At 35.9% G+C, this 21,247-nt stretch overlaps 1 protein-coding gene across 1 annotated transcript in view; it reads left to right on the top strand.

The window, feature by feature from the left end:
- The window catches only part of LOC150091652 (armadillo repeat-containing protein 7-like), a 45,208-nt gene extending 35,610 nt beyond the window's left edge, over positions 1-9,598 (top strand). The window contains exon 5 of the mRNA XM_090369150.1: positions 9,414-9,598. Coding sequence (XP_090225276.1) covers positions 9,414-9,598 — 185 coding nt within the window. The remainder of the gene's footprint in view (positions 1-9,413) is intronic.
- The last annotated feature ends 11,649 nt before the right edge of the window (positions 9,599-21,247 follow it).

Genomic DNA, 21,247 nt, shown 5'->3' with positions numbered 1-21,247 from the left:
TTTTGAGAAACCTTGTCCAGCTCAATCAGCTTCAAGTTCTCGAAAATCTGCTGCCAATTTCTTAAATGCCGATCTTCAGGTAATTCTCCAGTGGGGCAAAGACAACTTAGTTGATTTCAACCCTTCTAAAACTCAATCTTGTCTTATATCTCGCAAAAAGGATTCTTCTGCTCCTGTGCTTATCTTTAGTGACACTCCGATTTCTAGGCAAAATGATATATCTCTTTTGGGGATTACCCTGACTTCTAATCTCTCTTGGCACAAGCACATTACAAATATTGCTTCCTCTGCATCTAAAAAACTTGGTTTTCTCCTTCGCTCTCGGCGTTACTTTTCTCCCAATCAGCTGCTCACTCTGTATAAATCGCAAATCCGCCCTGCCATGGAATATTGTTCCCACATCTGGGGTGGTGCCCCCAAAACCTCTCTCAGGCTTCTTGATTCCATTCAGAAGAGGGCAGTTAAGTTAATTAATGATTCATCTCTAACAGAGTCTCTCCACTCGCTGTCTCATAGACGCACTGTTTCTGCTGCATGCCTCTTCTACAGATACTTCCATGGGCACTGTTCTTCTGAATTGGCTTCTATAATTCTCGCTCTCTCTTTCAAAACAGTCCGAACACGTGCCGCCACCAGCCAACATCCATTTACTGTCCAACTTCAAACCCACAGAACCAACTTTTCATCTTCCTCATTTATTCATTCAACTGCCGTTTTCTGGAACAACCTTCCTTCATACGTATTTCCTGAAAATTACAATCTACAGAAGTTCAAGTCCAATGTCAACAAATATCTTCTTTCGTCTTCTCAGTCTCCAACCCAAGCACGGTACTAAGTACTATAGGTTATAATACCTCTCGTGTTTGGGGTTCTCATAAAAAAAAAAAAAAAAAACTTAACCTTGGAGGCTACTAGGCTTTTCATACCAATTAGGAAATATGTTTAAGGTTCAGGCCTAAATGGATGTCAGATGAATTAATGAGGCTCGTGGCAGAGAAAAATAATGCATGGCATGCATATAAATTATCAGGTGATACAGCAGCCTACGGCAGATATAAGCTAGTTTGTAATCAAGTCACAAAGGAGATTAGGTAGGCGAAGGCAGATTACGAGAAATCTTTGGCAAAGGATGTGAAGAAAATCAGCAAAGAGTTCTTTACTTATGTAAACTCTAGAAGGAAGGGAATGAATTAGATTGGTCCACTTAACATAGATGGTTCGACTATTGATGATCCTGCTCAAGTAGCTGATAAACTGAATGAGTTTTTTTGCATCTGCATTCACGCTTGAGGAGTTATTCAGGGAGTGGAATGCCAGAAGTTTATCAAACTCTAACGGGGAGCCAAGTGATTTTGTAATAACTGAGAGCAAAATGGAGGAGAAATTGCTGAAGTTAAACGTAAAAAAGGCCACTGGGGCAGATGGGATCTATCCAGTTATATTGAAGGAGGCAGCAAGGGAAGTAAGCAAATCCTTAGCCATAATTATGAGAGCATCCTTAGTCAGTGGAGGTCCCCATGGACGGGAGACGTGCAAATGTATCTCCAGTTCACAAATGTTGACACAAATAATTATAGACCTGTTAGTTTAACTTCTGTTCCGGGAAAAATAATGGAGTCACTGGTTAAAGAGGTGATATCGGATCACTATACAAGACTGCAGTAATAGTTCAGACACAGCATCAGTTTGTTAAGGGGTAGTCTTGTCTAACCAATTTGATTGGATACTATGATGTGGTCACAAAGGAACTGGATGCAAAAAATAATTTTGATATCATATACTTGGACTTCAGGAAAGCTTTTGATACAGTTGCACATGGAAGACTGCTGTACAAATTGGAGCAGTATGGCATTAAGGGCAAGTTGCTACACTGGATAAAAGGATGGTTGAGTGGGATACGGTAGAGAGTGGTAATAAATGGGCACTGCTTTATGTGGACTAATGTTATTAGTGGAGTCCCCTAGGGTTTGGTGCTGGGCCCATTGTTGTTTTGTGTATTTATTAATGATATCGATGAAGGTATATCAGATTTAATGTCCAAGTTTGCAGATGATACAAAGGTTGGCAGGGTTGTTAATGGCAGTAAAGACAGTATGCTACTGCAGCAGGCTCTAGAAAAGTTAAGCAGGTGGGCTGAGAAGTGGCAACTGAAGTTTAACATTGACAAATGCAAAGTACTGCATATGGGTAACAGTAACCCCAGAGAAATGCACCAACTGGTTGGTGTTACACTCAGGGTAGTGTAGAAGGAAAGAGACCTGGGAGTAATTGTTCAGTCAGATATGGAGTTCTCCGAGCAGTGCAGGTGGGCTGCCAGAGTAAGTCATGGATTTTTGTCAATGATATATAGGAGTTTTGCTAGCAGAGACAAGGAGGTGATTATCCCTTTGTATAAGGCAATGGTCAGGCCACACCTTGAGTACTGCACACAGGTCTGGAGGCCTCATTTTAGGAAGGATGTAGAGTTTTTAGAAAGAGTACAGAGAAGGGCAACAAGATTAGTGATAGGAACAAAGGGGTGTGCTTATGAAGAAAGGCTTAAGTACTGCAAATTGCAGCATGTGGAGACTAGGTACCTGCGAGGTGATCTCCTCGAGGTGTATAAGGCCTTGAATGGTTTGAGCAGGCTCAATGCTGATGGGATATTTCCGCTTGCTCAGATTAAGAAACTGAGGGGGCATAGAGTCAAATTGAATAAAGACAGTTGTAGAATAGATGTGCAGAAGTTTGCCTTTAGTCAGTGGGTAGTTGATTGCTGGAACAGACTTCATCTGTTGCTGTGGAAGTTGATTGCTTAAATGAATTTAAAGCTGAACTAGACAAATATTTGGAGGGACCGGATGGGTGAAATAGGAAGATTTTTTTTTTTTTCCGGCTGATTCTGTATAAGCTTGCTATCATGCATCATATGCCTCAACTAATGCTAGTATTCATTGTGGGGAAACAACCCCTTCTCAAGTTATAGTAAAACCAAAAGAGAGAGAGAGTAAATCTATTTTTCAATAGGGTATACTTTTTATTACAGACTTTAAACAGCGTATGACCCTGGATGGTGAATTTTTTTTGGCTTATACTAAAAAAGAATTTCTCTCTTTGTGATAACATCAAATGCACTCCAAGGATATATAGAAATATTTTGTAACAATAGAAATAATAATATTTTGTGAACAATCTGTTAGTCGTAGCATTCTTTGTATTGTTACAAAATATTGTAATTTTTATATTGTTTTGTATTGTATTGTTACAAAAATTACAAAATATAATCTATTATTCACAGCAGATGATTTTTTTCTTCTTTTGCAACCAGTTTTCAAAGTTTATAACAGAACTAACAATAAATATAATTTCTTGAAATTTCATTATAAGTTCAAATATACATCCAGAAAACGCTGTACCGATATTGTTCCCTAAAAACAATAACTTTTTTAACAAACTTTTTTTTTTATCAAATGCACATTGTAGTATTATCAGTTTTACACCAGTTTTTCCATTTCCAGTGTGGCTTCCAATACATAAATTTCCTTTATTTTATGTTAGTAAAATTTCATAATATGAAAAGATTGATACATACATAACTGCATTTAGCATACATACCCCTATGACTGCACCGGATTATAGGTGCACGTTTGATACAGTCTAGCCCGACGCTTGCATGCCTGTACATGCAGTGGCGCGACTCTCTAAAATGCTGTTTTAGTTCACTTTCCACGTGGCCGTATAAAAATTATTTCCAGGTGGTAGGTTGGACACCACTGATTTAGTGAATACTACTGTCCTGTAATTCTCATTCGTAATATAGTTACAAAGTGTTAAATTGGTAAAATGTTTCTGTCGATACCTCAGATCAAGGATATTATATATAACATATTTGTCTCTCAAAAGCAGTGCATTATTATAGTTGCAGATGTATGTTCTGTTTGTGCAACTATGATGTGGAATCTGATAAAGTGTAAAAAAAGTGTTACACACACACACACACACACACACACACACACACACACACACACACACACACACACACACACACACAATGATTACTGAATTATTACCACTCCATCTGTATTGGATAGCTCATAGCTCACAGTATAAATAGTGAATGGTTCCTGTGTTAGAGCAATGGTAATTTACATCTGGTCATGCAAGTCAAAGTGATAAAGTAGCAGTTATGGGATGTAGTACAGCAGGCTCTTGTTATAAACGCTGTTTCACTATAATGCTGTTCTTATATTATAACCCGTATCTGACTATAACGCTGTCACACATCACTATAATGCTCTTTTACAGATTGCATTTTTGGCATATTTAACGAAACCGTTTCATTTGATGGAGTTGATAGCTTGAAAATTAATCACAAAACAGCATTAAAACGTTTCCCATGCTGACTTGAGAAATTTTCCCACGCTCAGTGAAATTTTCTCACATGCTAATTTAATTGCAGTACAGTGACTTGTTACATAGTTGCGAGATCAACATTTTAAAAAAAATTATCAAGTATGTTGCTTGTAATATTTGCGTTATATGCATTTATCCGAAGTCTAGTCATCACTCAGTAGAGTATTAGACATCGTGCATAACGGACAGTTTACTTGAACATTGTATCATAATTAAAGCAACCAATGCAGTTACATTTTCGAAGAGTTGATAATGGTGGATAAGAATGAAAAAGCAACACGTCTGGACACATTACGAAGACTATAAATGTAAGAAAAAGACTGAATTTGAAAATTATATTAGATGTTTTGAAGCGAATCGATTCTGGTCAACAACAAGCAGATGTGTGCCATAATGTAGAACTGGAAAGTTTAAATGTAAGAACAATTATAAAAAATAAAGAATTAATTTTAGCAGCAGGAAAGACAGCCTGTCCACTGCAAGCAACTAGGGCTAGGCCGGCTATTAGGATTGAAATGGAGAGACTTTAACTAATTTTATTGATGATAATATCCAATGTAGAATTCAATTAAGTTAAATATTATAAGAGAGAGAGAGAGATATTAGCCTATATGATGATCTGAAGAAAACTCACCTAAAAAAAAAAAAAAGTGGAACCATTTAAAACTAGTAAGGGCTGGTTGAATAGACTTAAAATCCAGAAAGAAGCCACAAGTACAAATCAAGGAGTGCGAAACTTTCAAAAAAGAACTTGTTAAAATTATTGAAGAGGGGTATTATGTGTAGCCGAGTGGTCAGGAGCGAGAGTGCATAGCATGCATTCCCTGAGTGGACCGGAGTTCAAGCCTGTGACTACTATATACGATAAATATTTGTATTGACGATTGATTGTAAACTCTACTGACTTGGTTGTCGTGCCAGAGTATAAACAGAAAATTTATTTATTTATACTTCTCAACAAGTTTTTAACGTAGATGAAGCAGGACTTTTTTGGAAACAAATGCCTAAAAGAAGTTTCATATTGAAAGAAGAAAAAAACATGCCAGGTTTCAAAGCGGTGAAGGATCAGTTGACTTTATTGGTGGGTGGTAATGCTGCGGGGGATTTAAAATTAAAACCCCTTTTAGGAAGATGGCCAAAATCGACACATTTTCCATGATTAAATTCATCAATTAAAATCAATTTAGACCAGTTAAATTCATGATTTTAATTGGAATTTTAAGTTTAATTTTGATACGTAAGTAGTTACCACATAATTATATACGTATGTAATGCAGAATATTTTATATGTACAAATATTTGAATATTAAATATTTTGACTGACATTTGTGCATCTTTTCACTACTGATTAGGATTATTGATTAGGATTACCAGTTATTGATTAGGAAATATCCTATGGCACCAACTGCAACTCACAAATACATATATTACCTTATGGGACTGCAGCGCTTGCTTAGTGCGGATTCACTTAGCGCTCTGTTTTTCCAGAATGAATTATCAGCGTTAAGCGGGGGTCACCTGTAAAGATATCACAGAGTTTCAAAAGGGCGTGATTGTGGGAGCTTGTGCGTTGGGTACTTCCATATTGGAAACTGGATGTCTCGTAAGTTTCTTACAGCCTGCTGTGGTTAAAGCATACAAAGAACGATGTCAGATGGGTCAAATCACCTCGTGCTGACAGAACTATAAAGGATAATTCAAGGTGGATGTTCTTGGTAAGCAAAGTGTTCAGTGCATTGTATGGGCTCAATGGCAGGTTGCTATGTGTAACTTCTTGTTCTGTAATAAAAGGAAATAAAAAAATGTTATAATATTTACTTGGATTTATAATAATCTTATGCCAGAAAGTGATCCAAATCTTGAGATTGGATGAGTCCAAATTCCTGGTGCGACATGCCAATGAATGCCTTCATGTGTTGCATAAGCAACACAAGTCCATGGACCCATTGTTCATGGTGTCCATCATCCAGGCCGGTGGCAGTGGTTGCATAATATGGGGCTTGTTTTTCTGACAAGAACTAGGACTTCTGGTGCATATGGACCAGTATTTCACTGATGAGATCTACCGGCATCTCTTAGGAGATCATGTACCCTGTCATGTTGCATATTTTCATGGACAGAAATGGGTCTTCCAAGACGATAATGCACCATGTCATTGGATCTGCACTGTGCAAAATTGGTGAAGATGTTACCCATCTTGAGTGGCCTCCAAATTTGCCTAATCTCAATCCAATTGAACAACTGTGGAATGTTTTGGAATGGGAAGTGAGGCATATGGACAGGCAGCTGTCATCTATTCCAACACTGTGGAAATAGATGACAGCTGTGTGTCCCATGCATCCTTGCAGGCAGCATGGCTGCAGATCCTTAAGAACATCTTCAGACATCTTGTGGAGTCAATGCCCAGACGAATAGTGGCTGTTATCCATGCTAACGGTGGCCCAACATGATATTAGGTAGGTAGTCATAATTCAGTGATTACTCAGCGTGTGTGTGGTTGTGTGTGTGCGTGCGAGCAGTTAGTTTACTTTCAAAAAAAAATAGTAATATATGTGTTCAGACTTATGACATAAGGTTGTCTTGTCTTGAAGTACCTGAATGACATTGTTTTGACTTTCAAACTTTCAAAAATGAACTTGTTAAAATAAATTATAACTGTACTTTCAAAGTTATAATTCAACAATTGGTTTTTGAATTATGGTTATATTCAAATCCAATTGTTGGCTTTGAATTATAACCATACTTTCCCACAGCCTCTAATGGCAGCATTATTAGATATCTGGAGTAATTTATATATCATTGTGTGGAGAATAATCTATTTTGAAGAGGAAGCATATTTGTTTAAAGACTAAGTGTATTTGTAATGTAATTAAATGTACTTTATAGTGGATTTTGTGATTTTACTCTTGATGTTCTTTTTTTTTTTGGAAGCATAATTTAAAAAAAGTATTTTAACTAATTACAGTTAAATTAATTATTTTAACAAATTGCAGTAAATGGTTAAATTTCAGATCAAATCAGAAGATGTATAATAGCACTCTAAAATAGTCTGTGATGAAAACAGTACCTTTTATATTGCTTTTATAGAAGCAGTAAAAAAGGTGAGTACTGTTTTAAAACTTACGTCCGCTATTAAAAACAATATACCTTTTATGGTGGACAAAAGTTTGATAACTGGTACTACTTTACCTTTATCTATTCCTGTCACAAAAATATCTATTTCAAATCATAAATGAAAAAAAATTTCAGGACTGCACTCCTCAATCTCACTGCTGATTGATAGACAGTGTAAACATGCTCTGTTTCATTGTCTCTGTTTCAGAAAATAGTGGAACTGATGCTGGGTTAAACCATTGCATCAAACAAAGTTCAGTGTTGAAATAACATCCTTCAGCGACAGTTTTGCAGAATAGTGCCTCCTGATTTCATCAGGAAATGCCATTAGTGATAGTATTTCATCATTATAATGGTATTTCAGTGTGCAGAATACCAGTTTTAGGAAAAACTTGTGTAACTTCCTCATTGACTTGTCATACTACATTGGTTTTTGAACTATTTGTGCTTTTCCCACCTTGTGTTACTTATGCTTTTCAACTTCCCCAAGCTCAATTCCAAAGAAGCAAGTGTATGCAGGAACAGTCGTTGCCCTTTCAAACTGCACAAACCAGGAAGCATCATCTCCATGGTTGAATATCAACAACAAACAGCATACTGTTAAAGTATGCTGTTTGTGATGTCATTACTTTTATCCATTGTGAGTGCATAGCAGTCAAATGATTTTCTCAACATAGGTTCACATAAGTTGCTTCTAATCTTCTGTACATCTTGCACAAATTCCAGCCGACAGTCTCTTATCTTTAAAAGTTTTTCTTATTTGGATATATTTCTTCATTCATGGCTAGTTGTACATTGTTTCACAGATTCATTTATACTAAAAGGGCTTTCCTATTTTGGAACTTATTTCAGCTGTTGTATATATTGCATGCATTCCCAATTCCTTGTGTATAGCATGCATTCTCTTCAAATGCATTATTTCTTGAAGATGTTTTGCTGATCCATAGAAGTTTTTATATTGCAGATTTTACATTTTTGAAGTTTACCAATGAGACAAATTTTCCTTTGTTTGCTCTCATAATGACATGACAAAGATGATTTTTTGGCAGGACAGGTCTACTTTACTTTTGATAAAGAGGATTTGTATGTAGAGGTCCAAACTTCTTTGAAAATCGTACCGTTATCAAACTTTTTGTTTCCTTGATATCATGATTCAGAAAATACAAATACAACCAATTTATATCACTCATAGGTAAAGCAACTTTTGAACAGAGAATTACACTGAATGACTTCTTAAAGAGTCCTGCCCACTTATAATGGCTTGTAGAATGTTCTGTATTTTCCTATAATGTTTCCAAGATTACTCAGAGTTTTTCTATGCCAAATTAAAATATACCAGCCACCTTTATTTATTTCTTCTAATCATGTGACATGACAAATTCTTTGAAGGTTATATTGTTGCCACTTTCAGCTATATACAAATTTAAGCCTGCCATTTCTTGTTCAACTTAAAGCTTTGTTCATATTCTCTATCTCTTCCTTCAAAATTCAGAATAAACAAACTCTTCCCTCTTCATTCCAATAAATCACCAGTCTGGTTAAAGTATACCAAATCCTATTGCCTTTCTTCTTGTTACTAATTTCTCTCTTTTTTTTTTTTTTTTTTAATATTTACCAAAATATATAAATAAGCAGCATTTTAGCTTATTGGTCAAACACTCTGTGGACTACATGCATCCTGTAAGTGATTGGTTGCTGACCTGTGATAGTCATAATTAGAAGGTAGTATGGGCATGGGAGATAAAATTACATATTTTACTTTTGTATATTTTTTCTTTAAGTGAGTTTCATTGGAAAATAAAATTATATGAGAAACAATATATGAGAGTACAAATGTTTTATCAAAAACATTAATAAAATTTTAGTATTAAATGTATTAATATTAGGTAATCACTTATATCTTCTAGAAATCACAGCACCATCTGTTGTGGAGTGCATGCTGAGGTTCAGCAAAAGCTCAGATCGTAGGTTGAGCAACTTAGCTATGGTATTTTTGCAGGAATACTGTTCTCCACAAAAAATTGAAGAAACAAAGAAGCTGTTTGCAAATCAAGATACAGTGTTAAGTGATTATACAGATGTAATAGAATAAATAAATATAACAAAAAAAAAAACAAGCCTAAGGCACTGGACTCATTCAGAATCCAAATGGTAAATAACTTTAGAACTTAAATCTGTTGCATTGCAAGCATCATACAGAAAAAATAGAGTGGATTATTATTAAAATCAGCATCTACTAGATCCTGATGATTACATTGGTAAAGACCTATAGTTAATTATAAGGTATCTATACTTAATGACAGCATCAAAAGGCACTATTATGGTTTATGGGAGAAGTGAAGTGAGGCATGGCACTCTGATAAATAATACGGTTCATATAAATTCTGCATCCAGTGAGGTAAATTGCAAGAAGCAGTGGCAATTCAGGTAATGTTATGATCAGGTTAAAATTTTAATTATAACAGTGTTATAACAGAGTTTAGATTATAACAGTGTTAGTTCAATTATAGGAAGAAAAGAGTGTTGCATTCAGTGTGAGTAAAATTATCTTATTCTTTTGGACATATAAGCTTTCACATTTTAGCACAGTGACAACAGTGAAGGGGGTTCATTCAAAGTGCTTGGTAAGGGCATTAAATTATCACATCATATGAAAGAGTTATTTGTTAACATGCATTATGAGTGAATTAACCAGTGTTTTTGTTAGGACTCTTCAGAGAAGCAGAGCTGAAATTATGACCATTGTAATGTTAATTTCATGTTGCCAAAAGCTACCACTAAGTATTAGTAATGGATCAATGTTTCAGGGATAAAACCACAAAAGAAAATCCACTATAACTTTTTAAAATTCTTATTTAACTAATCAAACAATGTTAGTTCAATGTCATAAAATTAGCAATTGATTATACATTATACACTGGTGTGCAAAATTTAAGGACCATTCAGGTTTTCACCTGTAGCTTCTCATAGGAGTGGCCTGGATATGGGAAAAGCATACCAAAGGAACCTCGTGAGGTACAGAAATGATGAAGGAAACAACACCGACACAACAACAGAAACAAAACGGTACAGAGGGACTTTATTCAAAAATGGCAACATAGCACTGGCTGCCATGATACAGATGCATCACTGCCAAAGATGGAACAAAGGAAAGAGGTGGCCCTCAGTAGGAGATATAGCCACAATGTTGATGCAGGCTTTGCACTGCCTGTCCATACTTCGAACAATGTTGTTCATAAGTTCTTGCGGTAACATTATCCATTCCTCTGCAAGTGCCATCTTCAGCTGGTGAACATTTTCTGATGTGTGTGGACTGCAGCTAGACATGTCCCCAGAGCATCCCATATGTGTTCGATGGGATTTAGATCAGCAGAACAGGCAGGCCACTCCATACGAACAATGTCCTCACTTTCCAAAAGCATATCAACAGCTGCAGTGCGATGGGATGTGCCGTTATCATCCATAAATATGAACTCGGAGCTAATGGCACCTTGGAACAGACACACATGGGGAAGGATTACCTCAGTACAGGAGCGTGCACCGGTTACAGTTCCGCCTTCCAGTTCTGGAGTTGCGTACGTCCATCGAAGATAACACCTCCACAGACAAGAACACCTCGACCGGCATATCAATCCCTTTCAGGGATGTTTGCGTGGTGATACCATGTGTCAACCTCTCGCCAGATTAGCTGATGTCCAGAATCGCTGCTGAGACTGAATCTACTCTCATCAGTAAAGAGTACCTTAAGTAAAGCTTTTGTGGTTGTAACCTTTAGAAATAGTGTTGGTCCTTAAGTTTTGCACACCAGTGTAGTTACACACTGCCCTTCATCTTGAAAATAGATTGTACTCTCTGCATTGCTTAGTTTCTAGATGAATTCAAGAGTATTTAGATGGTAGGTTTGAACTAGGGCTTACAATACCGGGATCCCGGTAATTTTTTTCCGGTATTGATACAAAAAATACCAGTTTTTTGGTACTAATTTTAAAAAAATAATTGTTTATAATTTAATCACATAAAGGTTATAAAATCGCCTTTATGTGATTATGACATCATTATCTCTAATAGCAAATGGAAGACCAACATAGAACAGAACCTCAGTGTTCTGCAAATTCTTTCCAAAATAAGAAATTGCCCGACTCCAATGAGATTTTAAAAGATGAGCTTGGGTCAGAAATTAATGAAATATTTTTAACTATTTTTGCTAAAAAAGTTCAAAGCCTAGAAAATATGGACTGAGATCGTCTACGATTATCTCAGTACAATAGTACCAGAATAGAATTCGAAAGGGCGTTTTTCTGCCCTTTCGGATTCTATCGATTGCTTATGTTTCTTAAGAGCTCACTTTATTCAGACAGATAGTGTGGCTGCTTAAACATAACTAAACTTTACAGTAACAATATGTATTTATTTTGTTTTTAGAATAACTGTATTTTAATGATTTTTTTCAGAATTTTTATTATTGCAATAAAAGATTATTTAAAACATGAATTCAAGTAATTACAGTACTTGTTTTTTTCCTTACTTTATTGCACCTAATTATCATCAAAATTTATTGAGAAAAACATTTATTTTTGGAATACCGGTATCCGGGTTTCATAAATTAAAAATACCGTTATTGTAAGCCCTAGTTTGAACTCTACCATCAAAACTCAGGACCTCCTGACCTTGAGCCCTGGCTGCCTCACTGTGCTCCAGACACCGATGTCAAAATAGATTTTGAAGGGTATTGTTTCTTCAATAGAGACAAGAAAGTTGCATTATTGAAATATTTCTCCATTTCTTAATTTACTATATCTCTGCGATCTGATACACATTTTTGAGTTTAAACATAGTATATAAAGGTGCCCATTTCAGTTTAGAAGACAGCAAATTAAACTAAAAACAACCCTGTGAGGGTTGTTTTTCTGAGAATCACAATTTACTGAGAATCACAATAGCATGTGATTCTCCCTGCATCTCTTTTAAACCAGGTAATGCTAATAATTCAGTTATAATCAACTTGTTTCAAGGCAGACAATTCAAAAAGTAACAAGTCAGCTGACATAAGGTAACAAATTTGAATTGAAAAAGAATTTTTTTTTTTTTTTTTTTTTTTTTTTTTTAATGAAAACCCCAAATGCGAGAGGTATTAGAACCTATAGTACTTAGTACCATGCATGGGTTGGAGGTTGAGAAGACGAAAGAAGATATTTGTTGACATTAGACTTGAACTTCTGTAGATTGTAATTTTCAGGAAATACGTATGAAGGAAGGTTGTTCCAGAAAACAGCAGTTAAATGAATAAACGAGGAAGATGAAAAGTTGGTTCTGTGAGTTTGAAGTTGGACAGTAAATGGATGTTGGCGGCACATATTCAGCCTGTTTTGAAAGTGAGAGCGGGAATTATGGAAGCCAATTCAGAAGAACAATGCCCATGGAAGTATCTGTAGAAAAGGCATGCAGAAGAAACAGAATGTCTATAAGACAGAGACTGGAGAGATGAGCCATTAATTAACCTAACTGCCCTCTTATGAACGGAATCTAGAAGCCTGAGAGAGGTATTGAGGGCACCACCCCAGATGTGGGAACAATATTCCATGGTAGGATGGATTTGTGATTTGTACAGAGTGAACAGCTGTTTAGAAAAAACTTAACGCAAAGATCGAAAGAGAAAACCAAGTTTTTTAGAAGCAGAGGAAGCAATATTTATAATCTGCTTGTGCCAAGAGAGATTAGAAGTCAGGGTAATCCCCAAAAGGGATATATCATCTTGCCTAGAAATTGGAGTGTCACCAAAGATAAGCATAGGAGCAGAGAATACTTTTTGTGAGATATAGACAGGACTGAGTTTTAGAAGGATTGAAATCAACTAGGCTGTCTTTGCACCACTGGAGAATTACCTGGAGATCAGCATTTAAGGAATTGGTAGTGCATATTTGCGAAGTTGAAGCTGATTGAGCAGGGCGAGGTTTCTCAAACGGGAAAGTGGAATGCAATGTGCTTTCATCAGAAAAACTATGGATAGGATTTCCGGTCAATAGAAGGTCATTAATATACAAGAGGAAAAGAGTGGGAGAAAGAACTGAACCTTGGGGGGACACCAGCATTAAAATCTCATCCTTTATCTAAACCAAGGTTTAGATAAAGGAAGAGATTTTAAAGTGGAGTGTGGAATAAAGGATTACATTCCTACAAGAATAATTTCACTGACATGATCTGAGCAAGCATTGACATCAGAAGTTTTGAAACAGTAATCCGACCAGGGAAGAGAAGAAAAGAAATCATGCAGGTCATCATATCATTTTGCATTCTTGTAATGCCAAACAACATGAGGTTGGGAATAGCCATGAGATAAAGGCTCCATTGGAAAAGAGACAATCACCAAATTGTGATCTCAGGTGCCTAAAGGACTACTCACTTCGACTGTGTACTTAGAAGAGTTGTTTGTGAGAAAAAGATCAAGCGTGTTGGCTGTATGATTAGGATTGTCTGGTATTCTTGTAGGTAAATGAAAATCTGTGCAAGGTCATTAGTAATTGCAAAAGCCTCAGCATCTCGACCAGCTGGGTTGGTGTGATTAGAAAACGGAAACCAGCTGAAGTTTCAAATGTTGATCTCGGAACTATGTAACAAGTCACTGTATTACAATTAAATTATCTTCATTTCACTGAGTGTGAGAAATTTCTCAAATCAGCGTGAGAAACCTTTTAATGCTATTTTGCTATTTGTTTTCATGCTATTGACTACATCAGATGAAATGTTTTCATTAAACATGCCAAAAATTAAATCTTTTACAAAACTTCATATGAAATCGTGGATTGCCAATCACAGAAAAAGATTTTACCCTGGATAGCATATTATGTTCTGTGTTGTTTGCTAAAAAAACATTCATACAAGAAAAAATTCCAAATTGGCCAAACATGTAAAAACAGCATTGCATATTATGGCCAAGCAAAGGAAAAATTTCTAGAGCAAATCACTTTTAACCAAGCCATGTATTTCAAAAGAAAAGAAAAGTGAGTTTTCAAAGGATTTGTGTCTCATCCTGGTAAGCAGTAATATCCCTTTCAATAAGTTAAATGATTGTCTTGAAGCAATTTTTGAAAAAGTATTGTATAAATCAAAATATTCCAGAGACAAATCTACCTTGAGAAAGAATTACCTTAACATTATTTATGATGACATTATTTGCAAAATTCATCAAGATTATTAGAGAAAACTACATTTGGATGTCCATCAATGAAACTACAGATGTTTGTGGCCACTATATTGCATATTTTTAGATGCAGAACCATTGCATTCATATATACTTGCTTGTAAGGCCCTTGAAAAGGTGAATTATTCTACAATAGCAAGGTTTTGTAATAATTCTTTGCAGTTATTAGCATTAGTAGTGGCAAATGATGCAAGAAAACAAGCTTATACTGCATCAGCCAAAAAAAAAAAAATATCCATTCCCTCAAATAGTTTTTCTAGTTTTTTCTTGAACTTATTTAACCTATTAATTCCACAACAGATGGAAGTTTGCCGACCGGGCTAGCCGAGTGGGTAAAGTACCTACCCGGCAACCCAAAGGTCGCGGGTTCGATTCCCGCCTCGGGCTTGGATCAAAGTACTGCAAAAACCTTGGGAGGTGCAATATGGCCACAGAAGCCGATGCGCCAACAACTACCAAATCAAAAAAAAAAAAAAAAAAAAAAGATGGAAGTTTGTTCCACCAAACAACCACCGACTGGCTAAAGGCAATCTTCCACATATCTGTTCTGTAACTGTCCTTCCTCAATTTGACTTTATACCTCTCCCCTCATATGTGTAGTCTGAGCAAGAAGAAGAATCCCATCAGCACTGAGCTTGATCTATCCATTCAAATCCTTAAACATTTCAGTCAGATCACCTCGTATGTGCCTAGTCTGGAGATTAGGATTTGTGAGGTGAATCTTTTAAAGATGTTAGCAGAAGAGTCTGCATGTTTGTTAGTGATGCTGCTTCGTATGTAGTAAAAGCCACTTCTGCATTACAAGGTAGTTTTCTACCCAAATCTGAACTTATGTTTTAAGCTCTGCCAACCATGTAAGCCATGTTGCTTGCTTAGCCCTGGCTTACATGGTTGGCAGAGGCAATTCAGGAGAATTTTGGTGAAATTGACAAACTTATTTTATAGTATAAAAATATAAAAAAGATTTTATCAAAAGTGCCTTTGAGAATAGCAACTTAGAGAAATATGATCCTGTTCTCACAAGGTGGGGAACATGGTTACAAGCAGCATCTTTTTATGCTAAAAATTTGATTCCATAAAAAAAAAAAAAAAAAAAAATGTTCCTTGGATAGTATGCATTCAGTGGCTATTGGTAATGCCAAGGCAGTTGTTTCTGATTCTTTGGCTAGAAAACATTTATTATTCATCCAGACCCATTTGAAATGTGGGGACTTCCTTTGAGCAATGCAGTTGGAGAAATGGATAAAGTTGAATTGCAAATTTCAACCATGCCTCCAGTATAAAACATAAAAAGATGCTGCTTGTAGGAGAAGACATAAGAAAATATAATAATGTTTTAGAAAAGAACTCAGGATTTCATACTTTAAGAAAAATAGATGAATTTATAAATAGGAAAGGAAATGAACTTCCATTTCAAGTAGAGGCTTCATAAGCTCACATTTTTAAATACAGCCCAGTCATTTCCATAGAAGTAGAAAGGTCATTCTCTGCATATAAAATGATCTTGGATGATAAACCACAAATTTACAATGGACCATTTTGAGAAACATTATTGTATTGTAACAAAAATTATTCTAGGTGTGAGTTTTGAAAGGGAAAACTTTTTAAAAAAAGATGTTAAAGCTTTTCATAAATGGTTTTATTACCTTAATATTGAGTAGTTTTGTAGTTAACGTAGTGTCAGACAAAGTTAACTACAAAATAATTTTGTTGTAAACTTTTTGTAATTAACCAAGAAAAGTAATTTGATATTTTCTTGGTTTACCGGAAATGTGCTTATAGCCCAAGCTAACTTGTAAACTACTAGAGAAATCCATTTCTATGACATGATAGGCATTGTTATTTGTATAAAGTAAAGCTAAAATTGTCTCAAAACAAAAATGCAATTTTGTAGTTGACATCTGACACTAAGCCCTCGGGGCTTAGAGGGGAACAGGTATCCTGTGTGTTATCAGACACTCAGCCTAAAACACTGATGGATCCAATATCTCTTTATTACAGAAGATTTAGGAGAAGTCCGGTTGGCCTGCCTCCCTAAAATCCACTCATGCACACCTTCTCGATGGTAAGCCCTGTTACGTCACTTAGGTGGCAACGAACGTGTAGAGTGGTTCTCTTCAAGATGCCTGGTCAGCGTGAAGAGGAAAAGACCAAACCCTCCAGCATATGACAGCACAACAATACAAATGGCCCTCAGTCCCCAGCAGCTTTCACTCTCCCTCTTACGGCAGCAAGAGGATCAGAGTAGAAGCAGAGGGTGCTAAGAATCTCTGGGTACGACCAGGCTGCCATGCACGGAAACTGAACTTGGCCTGTTATAATGTACGATCACTCATCGGTGAACACAGGATATTAGAGCTGGAAAAGGCATTAGAAAATGTGAATTGGAATATCATCGGTTTGGCTGAAACAAGAAGAAATGAATCACTTATAAGTTTAACAAGTGGAAATCTGCTGTACACCAATGGAAACAGTGAAGGTGGAGTTGGGTTTCTGGTCCATAAAGATTTTAAAAACAACATTTCGGAATTCAAAAGTACATCACCAGTGGTGTCAAGACTAATACTCAAGATTTCTAAGAGGTACAAGCTAAAGATTATAATGATTTATGCACCAACATCGAGCCATGATGATGAAGAGGTTGAAGAAATGCACACCGAAATTGAGAGTCTTCTAGATGAGCAGAAAACCCACTACACTATTATTATGGGGGACTTCAATGCTAAGGTTGGAAAAAGACAAAACAGCGCAGAAAGAGGAACTATAGGAAATTTTGGAATTAGTGAAAGAAATAAAAGAGGTGAAAGACTTGTGGAATTTGCAGAATCTCAAGGACTGTCAGTAATGAACACTTTTTTCAAGAAAAGGGTGAACAGAAAGTGGACATGGAAGGGTCCAAATGGATTAACAACTAATGAAATTGACTTCACCCTCACTAACAGAAGATATATTGTGAATGATGTTACCGTCCTGAATAAGGTAAATGTTGGAAGTGATCACAGAATGGTAAGATGTACACTTGATATAGATGTAGGAAAGGAAAGGAAAAAACTGACTCGAGTAAATAATACAAAGGTCTTTGAGATAACAGAGGAGGAGAAAAAGCAGTATGTACTGGAACTCAAGAACAAGTTTGAGCTTCTGCAGACTGCTCAGGACCAAGATATCGATGAGGAATATTACAACTTTCTGAAAGTGATAAAGCCCAAGAAACCTATAGGGAAACGGAAATCCAAAGAAGAAAAAATTAGTCAAGAAACACTTGTCATGATGAACCGAAGACGACAAATGAAGAGCAAGAAAAACACTGACAGGGAGAAAATTGAGTATACTGAGTTATGCAAAGCCATTAGAAAGAGACTCAGAGAGGACATAAGAAGATTTAACACAAGAAAAGTAGAACAAGCATTAAGGGAAAACAAAGGATTTAAATCAGCAGCCATGAGCAGTAATACAGAAAGACAAATGATACTGAAACTGAAGAATAGCGATGGTATACTTATAAACAGCAGAGAAGGCATAATTCAAATAGCAGAAGACTACTATAGAGAATTATACAAGGAGCGAGCGAATGATACCAGCAGTGGGGAAGATGGATTGCAAAGTAGCAACACATACAACATACCCGATATTTTTCCTGATGAGGTAGAACATGCATTGAAAAAAATGAAGAATCGGAAAGCCCCGGGGGAAGATGAAGTTACTGTAGAGTTGTTAAAATTGGGAGGAAGAGACATAACACAAAAACTGGCAAGGCTCTTCACAAAATACATTAGAAAAGGTGTGATGCCTAAGCAGTGGAATAATGCAATCATAGTTTTGCTGCATAAGAAAGGAGATAAATCAGAAATTGGAAATTATAGACCAATGAGATTGTTATCCCACATCTACAAGTTGTTCACAAGGGTCATTACTAACAGATTAGAAAGAATACTTGATGAGAATCAACCGAAAGAGCATGCTGGCTTTAGGACAGGATTCTCAACTATGGATCACCTTCACGTAATATCACAACTAATGGAGAAAGCAAATGAATATAAAACACCATTATGCTTGGCATTTGTGGATTATGAAAAGGCATTTGACTCCATACAGCATAAGGCAATGTTTCGGGCACTGGAAAGACAAGGCATAGATACCCCAAATATGATTTTGAAGAAAATATATGAGAGTGCTACCTCCTTTATTAGACTAGACAAAGACAGTAGCAAATTTAAAATTGAGAAAGGAGTTCGACAAGGAGACACAATATCTCCGAAGCTGTTTACTACTGCCCTTGAGGAAGCTTTCAGAAGATTAGACTGGTCGCAGAAAGGAGTCAATGGGAAAGGAGAGTACCTAAACCATTTACGATTTGCAGATGACATTGTGGTCATAAGCCACGATCCCAGAGAATTAGAGGAAAATCTTAATCAGTTATGCGCAGTTAGTAAGGATTTTGGACTAAAGATGAATATGGCTAAAACAAAAGTAATGATGAACAAGTATGCCACGGAAAGGGAAATAATGATTGAAGGAGCAGTAATTGAAAAGGTGGAGTCATATACTTATCTGGGACAAGTTATTAGCTGTAATAATGATAAATGGCTGGAAGTCAAGAGAAGAATAAATTTTGGATGGATAGCATTCAGGAAATATAGTCACATACCGAAGAGCAATATCCCAGTTTGTCTGAAACGTAAAATAATGAATCAATGTATACTTCCCACCATGACTTATGGAAGTGAAACTTGGGCACTCACCAAAAGAATGGAAGAGAAGCTGAGAACTACACAGCGAAGAATGGAACGAATTATATTGGGAATCAGACTGTTAGATAAGAAGAGAAACACATGGATTAGGCAGCAAACTCAAGTAAAGGACATTCTTATCAAAACTAAAGAACTAAAATGGTCTTGGGCAGGACACATAGCTCGAAGACATGATGACAGATGGACTAAGAAAATAACAGAATGGTACCCAAGAGGAGCTAGAAGAAAACCTGGAAGACATAGACGGAGATGGATAGATGAAATTCATGAGTTTTTGGGTAGTAAATGGATGGCCACTGCTCAAAACAGAAGGAACTGGAAAGTTGCTGGAGAGGCCTTCATCCTGCAGTGGATTGAAAATGGCTGATGATGATGATGATGATGACTAAGCCCTTAATAAGTAGAATAATACAAAGAAATTGTGGTTCAGTTAATTGTAAGAAATGAGTAATCTAAAAATTGTAGTGCATATATTAGCATTTTGTTGCGTATTTTATTTTAGTGCAACTAATCCGATGTCTAATAATTACTGATAATTTATTCTATAACATTCATTAAGTATTTAACCAAGATAGTTGACATTGGTTTTATTACTAAGGACAACTAGTTTGCTAAGGCCAATAGTCCTATATTAATTATTACTACAGTTCCTCATATAGTTATTTTGATGCTCCAAATAAAGACTGGTAACAAGATTCATCAGAGACACTGAAATTTAATTATAATCAAGCTGTGAATGGATATACAGGCAACCCCCGTATAACACGGTACTTCTACAACACGGTTTCGCTCTAACACGATTGATAAATTGTTGCAATCCTCGCACAACACAGTACTTATATAACACAGTTTCACTCTAATGCGGTTAGAGAATTTCGGTAAACCTCGCGTAACAGTATTTTTGAGCTTTTGTGCGGAGGAAAATCCTACTATTATGTTGGATATAATTTTTCAACATTTCCACTCATTTTGAATCCCCACCGTTGACTCTAGTCAAAAAAAAAAAAATAATTATTGAGAAATCTCTGTATTTTATTTTGTTGGGAAATCTCTGTGTTACATTCTGTGCTACTGAACTCTTGTTTGTTGAACTTGTGGAAAAATCTAGATTTCGAAGTTTTGGATAGCACACGAAGGCCATCCAAATGTTGAAGCTATGTTCCTACCACCACAGTTGTACTGGGTTATTACAACTTCTTTTATTCAGCCATTAGATCAAGGCATTATATCCACCTTTAAAACTCATTACATCAGAAAATCGTTACAATGGATCCTTCAAACAGGCCTCTGAGGTTGGGTATATTCATATTGTAGTTTTAAATGTTTTTCACCAACCTTATGTAGAAATAAAACACAAAGAAAATGAAAACTGGAATCTTGATAACTATGTATTTATAATAAATTATATTTGCCTGTATTTACAATAAATTATATTTAACTTTACAACTAAAATATATGACATATACATATAAAATATACATTAAAATATACTGGGTTAAGAACAATAAAATACATTAAAATATACTAAATTAAAAGCGATAAAACCATAGCTTTCGAAGGCTCCTGCCTTCTTCTTCAGCGGTCACCGCTGAAGAAGAAGACAGGAGCCTTTGAAAAAAACCCAAGTAGGGTTTTAATTATTAATTAATTTTAATTATTTTAATTTTTGAACAAACCAAAGTTCAAAATGGAGCTTCAAAAATGCTTAGTTCCATATAATGAAATTACAAAGATCTAGCAAGCAAAAGCAAACAAACTCAGATTAATGATTTTTTTAAAGAGAGCAGAAGAT

Source organism: Mastigoproctus giganteus, chromosome 1 (genome assembly GCF_048544385.1).
Source record: "Mastigoproctus giganteus isolate SK-2022 chromosome 1, ASM4854438v1, whole genome shotgun sequence".
Lineage (NCBI taxonomy): Eukaryota > Metazoa > Arthropoda > Arachnida > Uropygi > Thelyphonidae > Mastigoproctus > Mastigoproctus giganteus.
The sequence above is the reverse complement of the archived record's forward strand: the minus strand, read 5'-3'. Positions and strand labels throughout refer to the sequence as shown.